This window comes from Daldinia caldariorum (assembly GCF_022478825.1).
Source record: "Daldinia caldariorum strain CBS 122874 unplaced genomic scaffold F4812scaffold_9, whole genome shotgun sequence".
Taxonomy (NCBI): domain Eukaryota; kingdom Fungi; phylum Ascomycota; class Sordariomycetes; order Xylariales; family Hypoxylaceae; genus Daldinia; species Daldinia caldariorum.
This window is the reverse complement of record NW_025953045.1, coordinates 595,595-617,353: the sequence shown is the minus strand read 5'-3', so window position 1 is coordinate 617,353 and position 21,759 is coordinate 595,595. Positions and strand designations below refer to the sequence as shown.

The 21,759-nt window shown below is 47.1% G+C and overlaps 8 protein-coding genes and 1 non-coding gene across 9 annotated transcripts; 3 read left to right on the top strand and 6 right to left on the bottom strand.

The window, feature by feature from the left end:
- Positions 1–3: 3 nt before the first annotated feature.
- Positions 4–1,130, bottom strand: F4812DRAFT_471531 (MlrC C-terminus-domain-containing protein; the record flags this gene model as incomplete). Its single annotated transcript, XM_047939101.1, has 2 exons — positions 4–731; positions 978–1,130. The coding sequence occupies 2 exons, from the start codon at positions 1,128–1,130 to the stop codon at positions 105–107; spliced, it is 780 nt and encodes a 259-aa protein (XP_047789812.1). The 3' UTR covers positions 4–104.
- Positions 1,131–4,367: 3,237 nt separating this feature from the next.
- F4812DRAFT_399320 (delta-1-pyrroline-5-carboxylate dehydrogenase 1) lies at positions 4,368–6,635 on the bottom strand. The gene is made up of 3 exons (XM_047932192.1): positions 6,163–6,635; positions 5,985–6,092; positions 4,368–5,925 (listed from the first exon to the last, which is right to left on the bottom strand). The coding sequence occupies exons 1-3, from the start codon at positions 6,349–6,351 to the stop codon at positions 4,423–4,425; spliced, it is 1,800 nt and encodes a 599-aa protein (XP_047789811.1). The 5' UTR covers positions 6,352–6,635; the 3' UTR covers positions 4,368–4,422.
- A 584-nt stretch (positions 6,636–7,219) lies between these two features.
- F4812DRAFT_399318 (uncharacterized protein) lies at positions 7,220–10,021 on the bottom strand. Its single transcript, XM_047932191.1, has 3 exons — positions 8,339–10,021; positions 8,209–8,287; positions 7,220–8,155 (listed from the first exon to the last, which is right to left on the bottom strand). Exons 1-3 carry the CDS (start codon positions 9,776–9,778, stop codon positions 7,287–7,289), a joined length of 2,388 nt encoding a protein of 795 aa, XP_047789810.1. The 5' UTR covers positions 9,779–10,021; the 3' UTR covers positions 7,220–7,286.
- A 1,525-nt stretch (positions 10,022–11,546) lies between these two features.
- Positions 11,547–13,723, bottom strand: F4812DRAFT_399255 (rhomboid-domain-containing protein). The gene has a single exon (XM_047932190.1). It carries the CDS (start codon positions 13,389–13,391, stop codon positions 11,649–11,651), a length of 1,743 nt encoding a protein of 580 aa, XP_047789809.1. The 5' UTR covers positions 13,392–13,723; the 3' UTR covers positions 11,547–11,648.
- Positions 13,724–13,802: 79 nt separating this feature from the next.
- Positions 13,803–15,721, bottom strand: F4812DRAFT_459598 (carboxypeptidase S; the record flags this gene model as incomplete). Its single annotated transcript, XM_047937578.1, has 4 exons — positions 13,803–13,996; positions 14,064–14,801; positions 14,857–15,290; positions 15,381–15,721. The coding sequence occupies 4 exons, from the start codon at positions 15,719–15,721 to the stop codon at positions 13,803–13,805; spliced, it is 1,707 nt and encodes a 568-aa protein (XP_047789808.1).
- Positions 15,722–16,104: 383 nt separating this feature from the next.
- F4812DRAFT_399235 (uncharacterized protein) lies at positions 16,105–17,405 on the top strand. The gene has a single exon (XM_047932189.1). The coding sequence runs from the start codon at positions 16,383–16,385 to the stop codon at positions 16,953–16,955; it is 573 nt and encodes a 190-aa protein (XP_047789807.1). The 5' UTR covers positions 16,105–16,382; the 3' UTR covers positions 16,956–17,405.
- Positions 17,406–17,527: 122 nt separating this feature from the next.
- Positions 17,528–19,530, bottom strand: F4812DRAFT_451288 (cytochrome P450; the record flags this gene model as incomplete). The annotated part of the gene is made up of 6 exons (XM_047936189.1): positions 17,528–17,693; positions 17,763–18,354; positions 18,569–18,742; positions 18,915–19,132; positions 19,167–19,287; positions 19,386–19,530. The coding sequence occupies 6 exons, from the start codon at positions 19,528–19,530 to the stop codon at positions 17,528–17,530; spliced, it is 1,416 nt and encodes a 471-aa protein (XP_047789806.1).
- A 1,144-nt stretch (positions 19,531–20,674) lies between these two features.
- F4812DRAFT_429786 (uncharacterized protein) lies at positions 20,675–21,054 on the top strand. The gene has a single exon (XM_047934301.1). The coding sequence runs from the start codon at positions 20,767–20,769 to the stop codon at positions 21,001–21,003; it is 237 nt and encodes a 78-aa protein (XP_047789805.1). The 5' UTR covers positions 20,675–20,766; the 3' UTR covers positions 21,004–21,054.
- Positions 21,055–21,267: 213 nt separating this feature from the next.
- F4812DRAFT_t95 lies at positions 21,268–21,339 on the top strand. The gene has a single exon. It is a non-coding gene; the product is annotated as a tRNA-Met (tRNA).
- Positions 21,340–21,759: the final 420 nt, after the last annotated feature.

Here is a 21,759-nt window from a genome sequence, read left to right as displayed (position 1 = left end):
ACCTAGACACCTAGGTAGGTAGGTATATCTCGTCATTGTTCGTCCACAACTTCTATAAGGGCTCATCGGACGTTGGAATCAACCTTGCAGAAAGATCCGGATCCTCAAATTCGCTTATGTCCCAACCGTTCTAGATCTTGATCAACGCCGCCAGGGGTAAGACCAAGCATCCAATCCTCAGCCATGTCGTATAGCTCCGGCTCTAGATACCCGATCTTGGCGATGACGATACCTGCGGAGCGGGGGCCGAGGTCTGATTCCGTAAAATCGTTCTCGTGGTGGTAGGGTGTACGCAGTTTAGTAAGGATCGTGAAGATGCTTCCGAGTTGCTGCACGACCTCAATCTCCGCGTGGCTATCGCCATGCTTTATCGAATGCACCCGTCCCGTCATAGTAATGAGTCCAGCATGAAGGTCGTCTACTTCAGCCCCAGCTGTTACCGTCACAGTCGTTGCAATACCTGCTTCGTCTGCTTTTTGGACTGCGTGAGACCCCGGCACGCTGGCATAGATAACTTTTGGGTCTGATTCAGACTTGACTTCCGGACGCGCGAGTAATTGCGTCAAGCCCCCTGAGATGAAATATGGTCGTTTATCCGATGCTAGCGCAGTGTCGATGTGGCAAGGTCTTGTAATGAGGGCTTGGAACAGAGTATTCAAATTCAATAATAATTCTCTAAAAGCCTCTAGGTCCTTTGTCTCTCCTCCTTCTTCGAGGTGGAAGACTCGAGGCTATTTGTAAACAATCTGAAGCACGTATCTTTCCACCTGAACACTTGCCCATTTTTGATGTTGGCGCCGCTTCCTGAGACATACGTGTCATCGAGATACATCGTAATCAATAGCTTCATCTTAATGCTCCAACACTTCTTGGCAACGTGGCTGTGTGACGGTCGAAACACTCTTTAAACGAGCCCGTAGGTGCTACGAAGGTAATATCCTTATGTGAATCCCAGAATAGACGCGCTAGCCGATGACCTCGCGGCACCGTTTTAGTGCCTCGTACTCTACATCGTCGAGCCCCTCGACGCACATCGCGCCGTGTACATCGAACCAGAATCCATCGAGTTTCACTTCTGCCACTGCCTGTCTCTGCAAGGCGGCGATAGCGACGACTGGTAGACGAGCCATGATTATATCCTAACTATATGATGATAGTTCACCAAAGGCTCGGAGCCACTAAACCCACCACACCAAGAGGTCTTGGTGGGTGGACGTTGGTGGATAACTAATCATGCCAGGGTATATAAATCTAGATGAGGCTATCTCCACCCATACAAACCACGTATTTAATCCTCGCCTTGGTGTTGTATTCCTCCCCATTATAAAAATAGTTAGCTAAAATAATGAAAAGTAAGGCTATTTACACTTATGTCATATATATTCTCTTCTCCCATATTGTTTAGTTATGCTGTAGCCCGATCTTGTGGTGGGTTAATTGAATTTGAGGTTATATTGTAGGTTTAATAGGCAATATGATAAAAATGTCTGTGGAAGGATCAGGAGTGCCTGCATACACATATAAATTGTATGGAGATGGAAGTACCTTCGCGCGGTGTACAGAAGTTTTTTTTGCTACAAAGTAGAGCTTTAAAGTATTGTGGACACTAGCGCCTCGAGGTTAGTAGTATATGTCACGGTCAGGAGTCACTCAGATATTTAGCTCCGCTAGATATCATCGCGACTCCTTCCCTAACTCACACTTAATCCACCCAATAAAGGCTAATAGGGGGGAGGGGGGTATCGTAAAAAGTTGTTATGGACTTATATAGTAGATTTAATATTAAGTAAATCTTTATACAAATGTAGTTACTACTTGCAAAAACATATACAACCAGCTTTCCAGTCTCGTCAAGCCTCGCACAAATTCAACTTTCTACATACGCAAGACTACCCCTTGCAGTAGCATTTCTTGAATACATTGTTGCTGAATTAATAGTGCTAATCGAATTCAGTTTATTCATATAAGGGCACATGTAAGGCGTGTCGCCCAGGAGACAGAAACTCCATATATTTAACTCAGCCCTCTTATTCAGTACCGAGCTCATACAAAATAAGCCCGAATATTGATATATTGAAGTGAGATCTCATTCATTCAGCATCCGCAGAGATACCTAGGTAATTTGATGTAAAATTATCTGCATGCCTGTTACGACTTACAATCCATACGCTACGCTCCATCGTCTGTATATATGAGTATACTTGAGATATCCCCAGAGTGATGCTCCGTACTGCCTTTCCCTTGGTCTAGGAGCTCTCAAGAGTATTAGGATTATTGCTCTGCATGCTAAATGTCTGACAAGCCTATGAGTGCATACGCCATAGAAACAACTTCAAACGCTGCTTCGGTTGGGACCATCTTCGCAGATGTCTTCCGGAGAATTTATATAGAGGCTCCAATGTAACATCCTGGCCTATACCAAGACTACCTGTCCAATTAGCCAAACTTCCAGGGTTGAAGCTCGAAGCAACTAGGTTACTAGGTTAGTTTGCGCAGTTATTCGAACTGGGATCACTTAACGCGTCCGACTCATCTTACCAACATTATTGATATAATATACCTATGTACACATAAACTCTAACAGCACAGAAAAGATATGATAAGTGAACTTATCGTCGTTTCTCGCCTACGACTATCCTTTCCATATATAACCTCACAAACATACTTCGAGTAGCCTTGTGGGAGTTACCCGCGTAAAACTGAAACTAAAACTAATATAATTTGGTTTTGGGCATAACGAGTACCTGAGGCAAAGAGGCGTGTGCAAAAAGTCCTGCGCGTAGTAACGGAGTTTAATCAATCGGTATGAACGGGCTTCAGTCTAATAGATTTCAAAGGCGAGGCGTATATCTCAGGGGTCAGCTGGTATTGTGTACATTAGGTAGGTAGGTACCTAAGGTAACCGTTTGAACATAACTCGAAAAAAGACTCCTTATAAAGCATGCTTCTTCTATCGGATTTTGGATAGGATCTGGCTTGAAAAACCAGCAGCATTTACTAAGCCATATTACGCGTCTGTAACTAGTGACCGACGGTTATGCAGAACTGTTACATTGAAACAATAAAGTAAAATGAGCTGAAGACAGCCTCGAATTTGGTGTGGCTCAAGGCATTCTTCGAGAGCTGTATCTCGACTAACTGCGGCCCGGTAACAGTAGGATTCAGGTCATAGTAAGCTCCATGGCCCAGCTTTCTATCGGTCGAGTGGAAATTGTTACGTTTTTGGAGGCTTTCAGCTCATGCTTTCTCCCAAAGTTGTGCTCCCCCGGAACTTCGAAGACGTCAATATGCAGTCTTTATAGCAGCACCGGTGCAACCTAGCTACCTAAGTTTAGGACAGTTGGTTACCTTAGGTAGGATTATGTTAATCTTAAAACGCATCGGCTGAAGGATGATCTGCGATCTACGAGCAAGCCGGCGGCACATCTCAGGAACACCCGCGGGCATATCGTAACACCATTCAGTTACTCATTTAAACTTCATGCCTATTTTGGAGACCTCATTACCACAGTTTCGACAGCTTATCTTGCATTCAACTGACAGCAGCGCAAAGTGGGGGCATTGGGTTGTGGTGCATATTCCTACTAGGACAAGGCAAGGAGAGAAATGATTGTTTCTTGACGAAAAAGCTTGATTTGAAGTCATGATATCTTCATGGGGTGTACTAAGGTCATCCTATATTATTCAACCTCAGATCTGAAAGGCACCGCAAGAATACCAGGAGAACCCTTAATTAAAAGAGCTGCAGAGATGTGGAAACCTTGGATATAACGTTCTAATCTAATCAAACCCCTATTGTGTCTGTTATTACACTGTACGCTCATCTACGTTCATCTATACCACTTAAAAGGTAGGTAAGGTTAGGTACTTAGGTACCTACCTAGGTAGTTAGACGCCGTCCTGGGCCCATGTAAAGTACCTACCTGTAATGCGAATATGGCGTGGCGAGACATGGAATTTGATTAGCAACGCTCACGAGCAAATAGTTATGTGACTTCTTACGTTAGGTGCACGTAGGGTTCAGAGTATATCATCTGCCATGAAAACGGGATGCAGAACTCTCTCGGATGCCTTCAAGAGTAGCATCATATGTCATGACTTCAATTTCATTCAGTACATACGCTCCATGCCATTCCTCCCGCTCAGGTACAGTATGTATGAGGTATGTATGTATGTATGTATGTATGTATGTACATATATCATATTTCATATCTCAGATAGCGACCACGAACCACCGATCACTATCTTGCAAAGCCTCAATAACGACCATATTCACGACCCGCTCCCGCCCCATCTCCCTCTCCCTATTTGAACACTTCCTCAGCTTACGTGCTTAGGTACCTAACCTTAGGTACCTAGGGAAACATCCATCTCCCGATATAGCCCTCTAACAGCCCCCCTAGCAATTCTTTATATATATATTCAAACCTCATTGCTAGGATACTCCACCTCGGTACTAGGCAAGAACTCCTCCTTGATGCTCCGCAAGCTCACGAACCTGCTGATGATGTTGATGCTCCCCGCCTTGTCGTTCGTCCCGCTCGCCCTCGCGCCGCCGAACGGCTGCTGCCCTACCACCGCCCCCGTGCTCTTGCAGTTGACGTAGAAGTTGCCCGCGGCGTTGCGCAGCGCGTCCTCCGCCGCGCGGATCGCGTGCCTGTCCGACGCGAACACCGACCCCGTCAGCCCGTACTCGCTCGTCCGGTCCACGAGCTCGCACGCCTCCGCGAACGCCTTCTCCGGGTCGCCCGTCGTGTCGTCGTACACGTACGTCGTGAGCACCGGCCCGAACAGCTCCGTCGACAGCAGCTTGTGCGCCGGGTTGGTCGTCCGGTAGACGGTCGGGTGGATGAAGTACCCTTTCGAGCCGTCGTACTTGCCTCCCGCGAGGAGTTCCAGCTCGGGGTCGTTCTTCGCGGCGTCGATGACGCCGCTGAGCTTCTTGAAGCTAGGCTCGTGGATGACGGGTCCGATGAAGGTCTCGGGGTCCCAGGGGTTGCCGACCTTGAGGGCGTTGGTCTCCTTGACCAGCTTCTCCTTGAACTCGGGCCAGATGGACTTGGCGACGTACAGGCGGCTCGTGGCGCTGCACTTCTGGCCCGAGTACTCGAAGGCGCCGCGGACGGTATGCACGACAGCGTTTTGGACGTCGGCCGACCGGTGCACGAGGTGGAAGTTCTTGCCGCCCGTCTCGCCCACGATGCGCGGGTACCCCAGGTACCGGGACTCGGCGATGCCCTGGCCGATCTGGCCGTACAGCTTGCGGAACACGGCGGTACTGCCGGTGTAGTGCAGCGCGGCAAACTGCTTATGCGCGAGGACTGCCTTGGTCACTTCCTCGGGGTTTCCGGGTACGAACTGGATCACGTTCTCGGGGAGACCCGCCTCGAGAAGGATCTTGTGGAGAAGATAGCCCGCTGCAACCGCGGAGTCGGAAGGCTTCCAGACCACCACGTTGCCCAGAAGCGCGGGAGTCGCAGCTAGATTGCCGCCGATAGCAGTGAAGTTGAAGGGGCTGACGGCGTAGACGAAGCCTTCTAGCGGACGGTATTCGGTACGGTTCCACAGACCAGGCGAGTTGTGGGCGGGCTGCTGTGCGTACAATTCCTCGGCATACTGAACATTGAAGCGCAAGAAGTCGCATAGCTCCGCTGCGGCGTCGATCTCGGCCTGCCAAGCGTTCTTGCCCTGGCCGAGAATGGTAGTGGCCATGATCTCGTATCGGTACTTAGTGGATATGAGATCAGCTGCCTTGAGGAAAACGGCAGCCCTGTCGGCGAAGGGGAGCGATTCCCATGCCGGCTTGGCGGCTAGAGCTGCCTCGATGGCTTTGTTGACGTCGGAGGGACTGGCTACGGAATATTTCGCTATCGGAGCAGTGTGGTCGGCAGGATTATGCTGTGTAAGCTTTTGTGATGTTTTGACCTGTACAGGAGATTAATCTACAGAGCAAACGTGCGAATTGGTGTTTGTCTTATACATACCTCTTTGCCCCCTATTACAAGAGGAATGTCTATCGTGCCCTTCTTCCGTTGAGTCTCAATTGTAGCAAGGAGTCCTGCTCTTTGTGCGGAGCCCTTTGCGTATACATGCTATGTCTCCTGTTAGTTATTCGCTCGACAATTCCTGAGACCGGCAAGTATGTATGTAGACTAAACGTACGTTAGGCTCATTTGCGATCTTTGGTATCTTGAAAGTAGCCAACGAAGTCGTCCTAGCGCTTGTCGTACTCAAGGCCCTTAGATTCTTCGGGGATCGAAGAGTTGGTAGACATCTGGAACAAACCCTCGACGATAGAGCCGAGCTCTGCATTGCCCTTGCAAGGCCATAGCCTCTTGGTGCAGATGCCATTGGTGTTGGCTATATGAAGAGAAAGAAAACAAATATCGCCGGTGTCGATTGTGGTCTAGGAAATCGATGGATGGCGAAGTATGTACGTTGGAGCTGCAGCAGCAAGAGGGGGGTATCTTACAATGTTACTATAGTTTAGGTAAACAATTTCTATCAGTCAATTTGGCGAGCAACCTAGCTACTTATCAAATACCAAAATTCAACTCGCAAAGTCTCATCGGCGCTTCAACTCCGATGGTTATGATGTATGGGCTCGCTTTGCAACGGCATAAAACGAACGACTTTGCGGGGCAAAGAAAGCGCGAGATCCCAATTGAAAGGAACCGCCAATGGGAAACTTCATATTTCCTCCCGATAAGCCGAATTCGGCATGAGCTTCTTGAGCCGCTTTACTATTCCTAGTTGGCTCTTAGTTGGCCGTTGGACTTATACCGGCGGCTGTCCGAATAGACCATTTTAGTCTTGGCAATTCCTAATAGATTTTACTCTTGATCCGCCAACTGTGGAGTAATCTCGATAACGAGTATATGATCTTTGCTTGGGGTTTCCTGGATCAATAGAATAACGAATGATGCGAAAGCGCCGGTTTGCATACCATACATTAGATATATATAACAAACTGTTAACAACGTTATCAGCAGTGGCGTGTATAAAAGCACAAGATTATCAAAGGGAAATCGAAAAACTGTTGCAATATAGTAGTCATTTCCCTGGGGTATTTATTCGTCCTTCGATCACTGAATCTAAATGTGCTCTTGTATTCCTAATCCGTTTTCCAAACATATTCAGACACGGGGTATAAATAATTACATAACGTATGCGCCCCTATCTCGGCTGTGGCTGGTGTCTGCGTGTTCCATGTAAGACAACCGGTGAGCATCGACTGAGAAGTCTACCTCGCATAGTGGACCAATCCTGCCCTATTTGAGCCCACATCAGTGAGCAGCTTCAGGCGCCGAGACGGGCAACGAGGGAGCCGTACTTGGAGCGAAAGAGCTCGCGGCGCCGGCCGTGTCTGGTCTGCTTCGGTGATGGCGAAGATGATGAGAGTGCGCGTTGATACTGAATTTTCCAGCTTCGTAGTTCAGAGCCGGGATCGTTAGACCATACGGCTCTGTCTTACCCTCCTTATCGTGCTGATCGATCTCTACTCGAATGCAGACGTCGAGACCACCGTCGTTATCTTTGCCGTGCGTCTCGAAATTCGCTGCCTTGTGCTTGGTGCCCGCGCCAAGCTCGCCTTTGGACAGGAATGAGTGTCCATCCTTGCCATCGAACTGATTTTCTGATGGGTTGGCATCCTCCGGCCCTGCGTGGCCATTAGCAGCCGTACCCCTGTTGTTTGGCGAATTCTCCGTGAGCATAGCGAAATTTCGGCTAGGCATCGTAACGTTGTTTGACGAGCGCGTCTTGTTGGAATTCCCTGGGTCCTTATCAAAGAGGGCCATGAGCGTCTCATCCGTGTTCGCATCAAGGTGGTGAATTTTGTTACGGCTTGCTAGGAGGTTAGCAATAGCTGTTGGTGGAGGTTTGTTGACTATCGCGGAAGATATCACGTTGATTATATATCGGTGGTCTTCCTCCACGGGAATGTGCAAATTTGGGTTTGAGTAGAACCGTCCGAGAGCTGCTAAATGGACATCGCCTCCAAGAATAGTGAGACGGACCGAGAAGTCTGCGCAGACAGTCTGAAGTCGCTTTATCAGATTGTTTCGCTCTTTCTTGTGGGTTCTGGCGGTATAATGATCGTCTAAATCATCTAAAAGATCTACGCTTCCGTCGAAGTGATTAAATACGCCACCGCCTATAATGTCCATGAGTAACTTAGATCGCTACACAAACCAGGGCGTTACTTACCGAATCCAAATCTTCGGTTCAAAAATTTAACGGGCGCAATAAGGGGACTGGTGAACACATTCTCCAGCCAAGTAAGTCGCTAAAAATATGTTAGCCAAGTGCTATACTTCAAGGAATACAAAAGCCTTACCGGGTACGCAATCGGAATGCCTAACAATAGAATCAGGTGCCTAAAAGGTCTACCAGCTGCTGCTGCGGCTCCTAGTTCATCCCTCACTCGACCAAAAATGAGGTCGTACGTCTCAGGATAGTTAACCTGGTGTCGTGTGCGCTCAGTACGAGCATCAATGCCCATGAACGCAATTCTGGCACCTAGCTTGGCAAACATGTTCATCGAGTGTTGGGCGACATATGGTCCAGGTTTGCTACCAATAATATAGGACGAGTCGAAAGATTGTTCTCTCACAAACGTATCCACTAGTTGCGCCGGATCGTGCTGATCTGATCCGTGCTCCGTAGTTGCGGGTACATCCGATGTGTATGTCGAAATAGGTGGCGGTAAATGGTGCTGGAAAAGCATATAATATTTATGGGCTGTGCCACCAATGCCTCGGAATACATCGCACTTCATGAATTCATTGACATAGGACCCGAAGCCGTCAATAATATCATGGTCATCCCAAATGTTTAGCTGCGGTATTTGCCCGTTTGCGGTGGCGAACGGTTCCGTTGAATACCACCGTATATAATTATTCAAGTAGTAATCATCGCAAGCTGCTCGCAGACTTTCTGGAAAGGGAAAATCACGGCGCTTCTTGGGGTTGCCTATATCGGTCCATTCACGAAGTGGTCCGCTTACACGGATACCGTCATTATAAATTTGGTCGCCTCCTCCTATCATTACGTGGAAAGGAGTTTTGGCATGGCATCTTAGAACATCATTCCATAAAGCCGGGCCACTCCAGGCGTCTTCGTCCGTGCCCACACTGAAGCCATTGCACGAATGGAACATAATTCGCATCGACTCGTCGATAGCTGGAATGAAGAAATAGTTCGTCTTCTGTTGTGTAGCGCTTTTATAACGAACGTCGGCAATCGAATACGCCCATTTCGTCTCGATATTATCCATGTCGCAAACAAGAGGAAATTGCCAAAACGTGTTTCTAGGATCCGAATAGAGACAGATACCTGCGACATTAGTACCATTGGCGCCGGTAGAAATATCGACGCGGTTGAAAGTTAAGGTAGGCTGAAACCTCTGGATCTTGCCACCACCCTTGATGACAAGCAAAACACTTCCGTGCCATGTTCTGTTTTCCATACGGCGGTAATTCAGTAGAGGGCCACATACTACCTCTCTCCCGTCGTCAACAATTCCTCCGTCATGCGCGCCATCACTATTACTGACAATAATCGGCTTGTAATTCCCAGCCCCTGAGCCATCACCCTCGACGCGCGCCGAGTTCAGGAAGTTTGTGAGGTCTTGCGTGTCTGCGCTAGACGAATGGGCGTCTCGCGCAATCGCAGCGCGAGCAAAAGATGACGACTCTTGGTGCCTCCATCTATTGGCCGAGGCATAGGGATTACGCGGATCCTCTTCGATATGGTCGATGTTCTCGGGCGCGGCCATGATGTGTTATAATACGCCAAACAAACAGTTTCGTGAAACTGAACTGAACTTATAATTATGTCGTTTTTACTCTACTGATGTAGGCTCGGATATCGGGGTTTCCAGTCGGTATGGCTAACGTTTGCTGACGAGAAGATATCAGTGTTTCGATGCAAGGCGCAAGGAAACGGTGGAACGCGACAGGTCGATTTATTTAGACGAGGTCTACAGAAGGTCGTACGTCCGGACTCGTCTAGAAAATATGTGGACAGATTCAAATTTCGGTTGGATGCAGAGAGCACCAAAGACAGCGCTGATAAGGATTCACGCAAGTTCGACAGATCAGGGTATCACCTAATAAACTGACACGACAGGGGACTCAGGGAGACGTATGTATGCCAAGAAACCTGAGTTTACTCGAACGGGAGTCGAACCAGAAGAGAAAGAAAAAGAAAAAGGAATAATAGCAATTCAATTCTGCCGATATACGGTAATTTATAAATACATTCAGAGTTCAGCTCCCTCTGAGGAGAGAAACCAAGCAAAAAAAAAAAAAAAAAAAGAATGAATTGGACAAAATGAAAAGGAAAAATAAGAGGACATGCGGAAATTTGTTAGGTGAAATTGTGAGACAGGCGGTGCCGATTCCGAACAATGAAAATCATAACAAGAAAAAAAATAAAAAATCTCACGATCAGCAGCTTCCGTTGTCAGCAGCGATGATCCTTCCCAACTAGTAAACTACCTGAACTAGCTATAGAGCTAGGCTGGCAACAGTATGCAGGGTCGCGGTGCTCCATTGGAAGTAAAGGTGGGGCTAATGCGGGAATGATGCGAATGTGTTAGGGACTTGGTCTTTAGGTACCTAGCCGGCCTAGTAGGGCTCTACCTAGAGGCTAGGTAAAGTCAATCCCAATTTAGCGCATGGGGCCAAACTCAATATTTAGGTACACCCGACGTTCGCTGCTGGTTTACAATGCATCTTAAGATCCCTACTATCTAAGGTCCTTCAAATAAGGTTGTTTTGTTATTTTATATTTAGCAAAACATCATCTAGATAAATCCACCGATGAAAGATGTAAGTGCGTATTTTGAAGTTTTGAAGCCAATTACGGATTAGGTAGTATGCATTTATTTTTATTAGTCGTCCTACATACTACCTAGGTATGTAAGGTACGTATACTACGTACAAGGTACCTATTTCGATGTCGTCCTATGGGACACGGCCTAACATGTACCGTAGAAAATGCGCTACGTGGGATATTGCAGACCGCTAAAATAGCGTGTCAATAACAATGGATAATCGGCAAACTTCAATGGAGGCCTCTTCGTACGACGGAGCCTCGTCTGTTTTTGAATCTTGCTTTCCCCTTGACTATGCAGATCTTTGTAGCCTGTGTTTCACCTGCGAGTCTGTTGCTAATATATTATGATGGGCACGTATCTAAATTCAACATATGTCCTCCTATGAAGGATAACAAATAAAACGATGCGATACAAATATATAAAAGAATAGGAGGTACTTAGGTATCTATGATCTTACACATTTTCACTTCGAAGTTATTCGTTTGGACACATGCAATCCGCTGCACATAAGTTATTCTCCTAATTGGAATTACTACCCTAAGGAATGACGTACCTACGTCTCCCGTGTGGGTGGGACGGGATACTAGTAGTATGTACTCCATAAGGGGTTATATTGGAGTTTAGATCTTATGTACCTAAGTAGGTAGGTTCTACTAACTATCCCAATATTATACAAGCTTTACATGGCCGTCATCCTTCAACAACAAGGCCTGCAAGTACCTATATACAGCCCGAGAGAATAGAGATCGAGTATGAGGTAGGTACCTACCTAAAGGTAGATAGCCCAATACTTGCGGTTAACAACTTAGCGCCCCGCCGCTGTTTGGGGCGCCTTCTCAGATTCCTTTCCCTTTACTTTAACAGCCCCCTCTAATGCGCCCATAGTCTTCAACCTTTCGGCCCTAATCCTTGCTTTCTGGTCCATGTGCCTCTTGATAAGCTCCGCCCCGGCTATGCCCGCTACCATACCTCCCAAGTGCGATGGTATGTCGGTGTTATGGCCTTTCCTCGAGAATAGGGGCAGTACGTGCAGGCCCAATATTAGGCCAATAAATGCTAAGCCCTGCGGACCGGACATTGGGTCAGGGGGGAAGCCGAATAGTTTGAACTCGTCGTACTTGTGTAACCAGAAGAACGCGGCTATAATTCCGTAAACCGATCCAGAGGACCCAAGCGTCGTGTACGAAAGGCCGTTTGTGAGAACCAAACGTGTCAGGCTAAACATGAACCCTAAAGCTCCCGAAAAAAAGTATATGGCGAGAAGGTTGGCTCTTCCAACCTCATCGTGAAGCCGAGTACCGAAGAACCAAAGCCCTACCATGTTTAGGAACACGTGGCTGAAATTCTGCTGAGAAAACATCGCTCCGATCAGCTGGAAGGGTCGTGGCGTCGCCGGAACTACTAGGAAGTATCGGTTCAGGAGCCTCCAGGCGGGTGGGAACTTCCATGCCATCCATATTGTTAGGTTAATTCCGATCAGAGCAAGACAGGTTGCCGCCGCGGGAGGAATGTCCGGCCACATCCTTTCAGCTCGCTTAGGAGGCGTATATACAAGAGCATACAGGATACATCCTGCGAAAATCAAGACCGTCATGATAGCTTGGGGAAGTAGACGTTCCCAAGCCTTCATTTCGGGAGGCGCTTTGAGGTCGGATGTCGCCCGTTCTGTAAATTTCCTCATCATCGGGCTCAGTTCTTTCGGCTTATTTTGCTCAATCTGAAGAGTACCGCTGTTACTTAGGGCCTCCTCTTCCTCACGCTTCTTCCGCTCCTCCTCTAACCTCTTCTCTTCTGCTTCGCGCTTCGCAATGTTATGGGCGCGGATTCGGTCGAGCGGACTTACTCCGTATGGCGAGTTGGTTTCACGTATTTTAGGAAGTCGTCCGGTCGGAATTGGGGTTTCATGGGTCGCGGTGTCGGGAGGAAGGTCTTGAGAGCTAATTTCTTCAGGTTGCTGTTCACCATTCTCGTTTGCTTGTTCCAAAAGTCTGAGCTCGTCTTCGGCTCGCAGGCCAGCATTGATAACCTCATCCACGGGAATATTGGCACGCAGATATCCCAAAGCTTTTCTTTGATCCATAGCGCTAAACTGGGCAGTGTTCACTCGGAGGTTCGGGTCGTTTAGAGTCCCTGCTACTCGGCGACCATGCAGAATTCGTAGAAGCTTGTTTGCGAGGGGGGCCGGGAGGTGAGCTCCACCAAATATTTGGTTGACTTCTCTCTGGTTGAGATCTTCTTTTCGGAACGGTAAGCCCTGGCTATCTTCATAGTCATCGGGTAGTTTCGTGTAATGGGTGATCGCGCGGAACCTAGATAGCATTCGAACGGATATTCGAGGTAAAAGATCATTCGAGCGGCATTTTGTGGGCATTCGGGGAGGGCGAATGGCCCCTTGGGTGCTATATCGGCAGCATGATGCTATAGGAGGATGTTTTGTCGAAAACGAACGAGCCGCACAAGAAATCAGCGAGTTCCCGGAGTTGCCAGTGATCGCTCGCAAGCCAAGCCGAAAACTTGACGGGGGAGATAGTGAGGGAAGAATAGGCATGGTACAGTAATCATACCATCATGTCTCTATATCTTACTTTTCGAATCTTGAAATCTTGTAAGATCGATAAGACTTAAAAAAAAAGGTAAGAGAGGGGCGAGTTCTTGGATTAGTAGAGCATGTTGCCGGATAGGTTTAAGAGTTTAACACTTTTATCGCATCCGATTTTCGTCAATGGACCCATTTCACTTTTGCACCTGCGGCATGGATTTCAGGTATACAGGTACCTATTGTATCACATTAATATGATTGGCTCAAGGGAGCCCCGCGCTACCTACATTAGGTACCTGTAACTTCAACTCAATTCAGTGGGACTCTCTCTCAGATGCCTATTAAAAACAGGTATCTACCTACACCTACACCGGCAGACCAGCCGAACCGACTTCCTATCGCTTTTCCAAATTCATTTCATCACAGCTCTCCAATATCTATCTCTTGCTCTTCAAAAGCCACAACAGGAAACGCATCAAAATTCCTGATTAAATCGTAATAGAACCTAACAAGTTCCAGATGCGCATACATATCCACCCCTTCGTCAACCGTATGGCCATTCACGTTATGCCCCTGACGAGTTGGCGTCCACCGATAAATGTGACGGCTCAAGTCTTGAGAATCGAATATTAGCAGCTATCACGATAATATCAGTCTAGATAAGTCTGAAGGTTCACTTACTCAAATAGTGGCGAGTGTCCGTATTGCCAGTCATAAGTTCACCCACGGGAATTACCTTACCCCCTTCGAAAGCAAAGCTATGCTGAATGGTTCCCGAGAAAACATCCCAGACCGGCCCTGATGTCGGCGATATCGGAGTGACCAGAGTAGGTTGAGACGAAGTGAGAACGAGCGTTCCGTTGTATTCGACCTCATACATCGGGTCCACATCTAGTTCAATATCCGGATTATGTTCCTCTCCTTTGAAGGCGCTGACTTTTAGCCCAAATTTCTTCACGATCGGCTTGATCTTTTCCAAGATATTGGCCTTCACCGCTTGTATGGAGTCCTGAGGCGCGATGCGGTGGTTGACACCAATTTTAATATACTCGGGCATGGCATTGATTTTTACTCCTCCGAGGAAATAGTCGACAGCTTGAGAAGTCTGTATGCGATACTGAGTTGCTCGATCAATCGTCGCCAGTTCTTTGGTTAATGTTTCCAAGTCTCCTTTGTTAATAAGCTTAGTGATATTCGGTGCCGCGCCTGGGGAGTATTTCGCCTGGCACACGAAGTGGTTATAGATAGGCGAACCTTCGATGAGTTTGGGCTTCCACGGATTAGATTCTAGATGGTTGATGAACTCGGCCATTATACCGATACCAGTGTGCGGAAACGGTATCGATGAGTGACCCCCATTTACGTAAAGTTCTAACCAGATATCCACATGGCCTTTCTCCATGACAGCAGGAAGAGCATCTGTGATATATTATCAGCAGGGGATCACGAGGAAATATATTGAAATCATACTCACATAAGGTATTATTACCAAGCAACTGCAATCCCATCCCTCCTTCGTCGAGGATCAGATCTATGGAGTCGGGGCCATACCTCTTTTCCAAGAAAGGTCCAATATGACCAGCTCCTCTGCGACCTGAGGATTCCTCGTCGAATCCAAGTGCAAGGATTATAGTTCGTCTAGGTACCCAGCGAGGGTTCGACAGCAGAGCTTCTAGAGCGGAGAAGAGGCCAGTCAAACTATTCTTATCGTCTGATGCGCCTCGTCCCCATAGCCATTGTCCATCAAAATGGGCGGAAAATGGAGGATATTTCCAAGTTGAAGCATCGGCAACGGGCACCACGTCTTGGTGTGCAGCTAACAGGAGCGGTTTAAGGGTAGGTTCTGTCCCCTGAATTGTAAATACCAAACCGAATGTATTCACCGTCTCGCGAGTCGCCCGTAGGTGACTATGAATTGCCGTTAGCTCGGAGGAGTAACCTTGATAGAATATATAGTGCGTCCAGTGGTATTGGCTATATCATCAATTTTTTACTTACATATTGGGATATAAAGCAGCCAAAGCCCTGTGTAAATCATAGAACACCTCCCATCTGGTGTCTTCTCCGGGCTCCCCATTATCGTCATAAGAGATGGTGGGTATCTTTACTACGGTACTGTGCCTCTTGACCTGAAGTAGCAATGCCTCATGATCGGAGAAGATATCACGAGCAGCCGGCAGTCCATCTTTGGAAGGGTCTAGCACTGGAGGAATATCACACTTGAAAGCAATTGGGGACACATCACCGAGTATCTGTTGAGACTCATCCAGGTGAATGGAACGAGCCAGAGTAAACCTCGTCAAGGGGCCGGCTATGAGAGCCAATTTAGACACGATCATGGCAATGTCCAAGAAATACTAATAATCATACAAATGGGATTGACGTCTAGAAAAAAAGATAATTATATAGGTACATACAATGACCAAAATTCCTAAGAACCAGAAAGGGAACCAGAAAGGGACATAGCTGGTAAATATAAAGGCTTTCATCCGCACCTCACCGAGTTCTGGTAACTACCATACCTAGGTAGGTACCCTAATTCCCGAATGTAATGAGAGGAACTCCATCTTGTGGAGAGCATCAGCTCTGAATGGTCAATTCGAGAGGATACGATTGTTAGAAAGATAAGAAATTTGACGCTGTACGTAATAAGAGGTTGGGTATGATGCCGAAATACAGGACTCTTATCACATCATCCGAAGTGACATCGAGTTAGGATTAATTAGTACTTAGGTACCTAAGGTAATGCCCCGCATGCCCCGCGCTACCTAGGTACCTACCTGGTACCCATAATGCATGGGATGGATTGGGCCCAAGCTCCTTCCAAAGTTCCCTCACAAAGCTTCCAAATATCTTATCGATACCTAACACTTCGTCATATTTGGGGGTACTTCTGTACAGCTTCCCTCCGGGCAGTTTCAGTCTTGCGATAACTTTATTATTCTCTTACTTCCAAAACAACAAAAAAAAAAAAGCAAACCAGTTCCCATTTTCTACAATATGTCTTCCGAATCGCAACCCATAAATCCAGCTCGCTTCGCCGAAGCCCTGAAAGACTTATCCGCTGAGAATCTTGCTCTTAAAGTCTTAGAGCTGCGCAACTCGATAGCCCATCTAGACTATTCCAATGCCGAGCTTAAGCCATATGCCGAAGGGCGAGCGCCGACCCTAGATCAGCAGGGCGATACTGCACAACCCGATCAAGACTGTATCGACGCTATCGCGGAGAACGAGGCTGTCATTGCGCGCATGCAAGAGCGCATCGAGCTGATACGCACGGAGGTCGAGAGCCGCGGGCTCAGCTGGCGCGAGCTTCAAGGGAAGGCTGATGAGGAGGACGCCACTCCTGCCGCCGCCGCTAGTGCCAATGCAGCGACTACTAGTACCTTGACAAACGGAGTGAACGGCCATGGAGCAACCGGAGAGTCTCAACACCCTGCTTGGCGAGATGGAACCTTCCAAACAGGAACACTAAGCCAACTCAGCGATGAAGAACGAGAACTTCTACGGCAGCTCCAAAGTCGGATGCCGCCTGAAGATGACGAAGACCCCGAGGGTGGTATGCATTTATAAGTCAGATTCTCGATATATCCGACGTGCCTAGAAAGGACATATCCAAACCATACCATCATTAGTTTCATCAAAGCATCAATTATGTCGGAGGCTGTACAATAGGGAGGGAAATATGTGCATTCCTTTATATAAGGAATCAAATGTACCTCATACATTAGGAGTAAACTGGAAGTTCTCCATCATAATGAGACACACTAAACCCACGATATGGGATTACATCGGTGGCATAATCTATGGGCAATTAGCCACGCCGTTGCCTACCACACGGGACAAAACGATCTCTTAAAACGCTTTGCAGCAACTTAATATACGTGTGAATCACATTTGTCGCCAACGTCTTGCACGATTCCTCTCGAAATCTCTTCCGCCAATGTCGCCTAAGATTAACCGATTATATTAATTTCCTGAAATGTGTCTTGTCGAGAAGTGAGAGTTATCTGGCACTAAAGCACGAAGAAATTCCCAGAAAAAAAAGGAGAAACCCCCGGCCGACCCAGCTTCATATAGCTCCGACACCCTTCAGATTCTCAACATTTGATAATACAGGATGTCATCCTGTTTAAACTCTAGAGCTACACAATGATCACTCTTACGCCTTTACTGTCGGCCCTAGGCATAGATATGACTATACTATAATCGTATCGTATATCTTCCTCGGTAGTCTCATACAGGCGTATATGCGGAAAAACACGTAACGCCAATGCGGCAAGGCCGAGATTTAGCTCGCATAGCGCAAGACTACACATAACAATACCCTATTAGTAGTGCTACACCAAAGCGAATTTGAGGGTGAAATTTTCCACGTACTTCATGCCAAGACACATCCTGCTACCTCTTCCGAAAGAAAGGGTGTGCTGCTCAAGCTCCCTCCTCCGCTCTAAGTCTTCAACAAGCCACCGTTCAGGTACGAACGTATACGAGTCCGGGAATAAAGCCTCGTCGTGATGTATCAAGGCTGCTGACATGCCCATGGCATAGCCTCGGGGAACGATATACGAAAGGGGCACGCTTGTTTTGCTTCCCTCGGGTTTCCATTCCCCATGGTACACAAGATCTTCCCCGACCGCCACGCGGGCGCTGCGTTCGGGCACGCCGTACGATAATCGCAGGCCCTCCTGGATCACCGCGCTGAGATATGGCAGCTTCTCCAGCGTCGTCCATGGGGGTAAGCTCTGCGGATCGGGTACGGCTCCGCGCAGCTCGTCCGTCAGCTTCCTCAGTATCTTTGGTTGCGTCAGGAGGTAGTATGTAATGACGCTAAGGGCCCAGCTTGTGGTTCCGGTGCCACCACCCATCAAGGCGGAAGCTTGGCCTGTGAGCCGGGGAATGGTCTTTTCTTGCTCCGGGAGGGTTGAGTTAAGCAGCTCGGCGAAAATAGTTGGGCGCCCGCGCTTGTTACCTTCATCCACGTTGCGCTTGGCTTTCTTAACCATGTTGGGCAGCGTGACCTGGATCTGTCAATTTTGGTCGGCAAATCTTTTGTATTTTTACAACGTACATTAGTCGTCCGGAACCCCAAGGCAACGTCTTCGGGTAGGTAGTCTGAGAACCTGCATTTTGCCCATTGGTTAGCATACGGGTATGGTGCTCATACATCGCAACCTACCATGAACTGGCCGTTGAGATGCGGTTTAAGGAGGGAAAGTAGCGAAAGAGATGAACAGTATTCAGGATTGAGATCAGCGACTTGAGATAATTGGGCTCCCAGGATTCTTGATCGAGATATCCGAGACTCTCGCCGAAACAGTAGTCCGAAATAGCATCCGCGGTGTAACAACTATAAGCCACTACAACAACAAAAGTCAATAATCACTCCCTTCGATAAGGAACACAAGGGTCTAGGAATGCTTTAGATCAGTCACTGCTTCGTCGTATAAATGTGGAATACTGGTACTCTAGACCAACTACTAGAAAGGGGAGGGGAGGAATGGAGAAGAAGGAATTCTTTATGTTACGCACTCGAAATGTCGATGGGTTCGCCGGTACCCTTTTGTGCTAGCATTTTATCACAAAGTTGCTGGGCTAGTCGTTGGACCAGCGGTTCCAGCTGGGCTATCTGGGCCTTGGAGAAGAACTTTGCTACGGGGGCACGACGCGAGCGGTGTAAGTCGTGGTCGGCAGTAGCGAAAGAAGAGAACTCCATACTGCGGGTCTTAGTATGAATGAATTGGGGACTCCTAGCAAGCTAGGCAGGTATGCTAGGTTACTTACGCTGAACCGCTCACTTGATGCAGCGGCTTGTTACGCTTCCTCCCGCCTCCCGCGTAAATCTCGTTCATGAATCGGAAGTCGCTGCAGTGGACTTCGTCGGGGTTGATACGAACCATGGGGCCTTTTGGTTATGTTAGCTTTACGTACTCAAGAGTTTATTACCCATCTCCCGGGAAAAAACGTATAGGAGACAGGGCATAGGTATCAGTAGGTACCTACCATAGATTTCATGCATTTTTCTTATCTCGTGCGTGTATCGACCAAACTTTATAACGTCGTGATAGAACTCGGGGAGATATGTCGCGGCTGCTAGCTTCGGGCCAGGAACATGGCTGAGGGGGTGGAAAGGGGAGATATTCCACATGGCACGCATGAACTGGTACGCTAACCAGGTGGAAACGAGGGCGAGAACATAGTAGCCTGTCTTGACCTCGAACTCATGGTCACGGAACGGTAGGAGTGGAACAACAGTATCCGCGAGCGTCATGGTAGTGTAAGTTCGAGTAGGTATAACTAGTAATACTTGACTGGGTTGTTTGAATAATCGACAATTTGCATTCTGTTTAGAAGGAGTCCTTAACCAAGATGAAGATGGGCCTTTTTCGAGCGAATGCCCCTCTTTTATGATGTCTACCTATTACCTATTCGTATAAGACGCTGCTGCTAGGTATGAGGTATGTGTGTTATCTGCCGTATTATTACCACCACCATCACCACCACCATCACCGTCATGATCACCATTATCATCGCCACTATCACTATCAATTCCAACCCCAAAGCTTACAAGATGTCATCTATGCAGTTTCCAAGAAGCTGTGAAACCTAGACGGCTGGAAATGCACAGGTATGTGATGGGGGCTTTCAGCACGGTCGTATCCTTTTGGATACCCACCTCCTATCTACGGCCCCCCTTAGTGCCGGGTAATATCTACTCTGGACGTTTACTGGTTTGTCAACTCTCTCTCACAGCTTCTATCTGGACATAAGTAGTTACAGTAGGTTAAGCTCGAGAGATACGGAGGAGGAAAAGGAGAATGGAGAATGGAGACCGGTGGGTTGCCTTCGTCGAACAACTGCATTCTGTGTAACCCCGCGGTTCTAGGTTGATAGGTTGAGAGCTCTTCGTCAACTAGCTTTCTCGTGTAACCGCATTTCTTTTTCATATCATCGTAGGCAGGATGTGATTTGCGGATCTGAGGGTACCGTATAATAGATGAAGAAGTAGTGTTACTTAACCTACCTATATTAAGCATATATATAGGTATATCTTGGGTTGTGCTACTCAAATAAGTACGACGTGTAGATGAAATAAACATTTCTAGCAGCAGGATTGGTATTACTCCATGTTATACTACCTTAGGTTAGGTACCTATTCATACAAAATGGCAATTCGGAAAGATTGCTCATAATGGCCTGTCGAAGCATTTGGAACGCTTCTTTCTTTACCTTACCTTATAATGACTTCGAAACTGGGAATAGCCAGGAGTATATGTGGGTGGCTCTTTTTAACGAATTCTATTAAGACAATTTAGGTAGGTATAGGTAAACTAATGATATATCATTTATCTTCAAAAGTAATTTGTCATATACACGTTTGGAAATGCCCAGGCCGGCGCTAAGAAGGGGGGGTTATGTGATGTGCTGGTCTTGTATAATACTGTTGAATATAGCAGATGTTGACGGGATGTCATACATGCATTCTATTCCTATCGGAAGGTTTCATCGGATAAGAACTACTTGGTGGATACATACATCCGATGCAGATTTTCAAATCGATTCGATTCAGTGTAGTATTCAGCTGACGTTTTACTCCAAAACTTACATACGAAGTACGTAAAGAAAGAAGAAAAAAAGACAGGGCAGTTAGTAGGTAAATGCAGGAATAAACTGAATAATAGTAGTTGTTAACAAGATCTTATTAGCTTCGTCAAAAAAAATATCTGACTAATAAAAGCCGTATGAAATTTGTTGGTCTGACTTGCGTTAGTCATTAGTACAGCACTACTTTGTCGGTGCTACCTGAGTTAAGTTTTCAATATATAGCATCTTGTCCAATCCATACACCATCAAGTTGAAAGCTAGCGATGGAAAGATCTTGTAAAGCACCTTGGCGCAGTGGAAGCGCGCCGGGCTCATAACCCGGAGGTCCTCCGATCGAAACGGAGAGGTGCTATCTTTCCTGTGCTGTTTTTTTTTCTTCTCTCTTTCTCTCTATTGGTTTTCACACTTTTTTACCCAACGCATTGAAAAATTTATTCCCGTTCAATCTTTTTTTTGTTTTTTTTGTTTTTTTGTTTTTTTGTTTTTTTCATACGCACCCACTCACTCACTGTCTGCAACATTTATTTAGACCCGTTTATTGTACAATACAAATTTCACGCACGCATCTAATACGACACGAGTTAAGGATTTCAATAAGTGGCGTCATGTGGCTGTGCTAATGCAAAATTACGACGCGCAAGTAACATTAATAAAACTACTACCTAGGTACCTCAAGACGTATCTTATCATTCCTTCTAATCACTGTCTTGATCCTTGATCCTGATTCTGACAGGTTCTTCTCCTCGACACCGCTCTGAAATTGCCTTGGGCA

Bases quoted from the DNA above. Each gene is read 5' to 3' on its own strand.
- F4812DRAFT_399320 (XM_047932192.1), bottom strand. From the start codon at position 6,351: ATGGCATCTGCACCAAGAGGCTATGGCCTTGCAAGGGCAATGCAGAGC. The intron at 6,093-6,162 runs GTACGTTTAGTC...CAGGAGACATAG, and splicing joins AGATCGCAAATGAGCCTAAC to CATGTATACGCAAAGGGCTC. The intron at 5,926-5,984 runs GTATGTATAAGA...TCTCCTGTACAG, and splicing joins TTGTAATAGGGGGCAAAGAG to GTCAAAACATCACAAAAGCT.
- F4812DRAFT_399318 (XM_047932191.1), bottom strand. From the start codon at position 9,778: ATGGCCGCGCCCGAGAACATCGACCATATCGAAGAGGATCCGCGTAAT. The intron at 8,288-8,338 runs GTAAGGCTTTTG...ACATATTTTTAG, and splicing joins GCATTCCGATTGCGTACCCG to CGACTTACTTGGCTGGAGAA. The intron at 8,156-8,208 runs GTAAGTAACGCC...TGGACATTATAG, and splicing joins GAACCGAAGATTTGGATTCG to GCGGTGGCGTATTTAATCAC.
- F4812DRAFT_399255 (XM_047932190.1), bottom strand. From the start codon at position 13,391: ATGCCTATTCTTCCCTCACTATCTCCCCCGTCAAGTTTTCGGCTTGGC.
- F4812DRAFT_399235 (XM_047932189.1), top strand. From the start codon at position 16,383: ATGTCTTCCGAATCGCAACCCATAAATCCAGCTCGCTTCGCCGAAGCC.
- F4812DRAFT_429786 (XM_047934301.1), top strand. From the start codon at position 20,767: ATGCCCAGGCCGGCGCTAAGAAGGGGGGGTTATGTGATGTGCTGGTCT.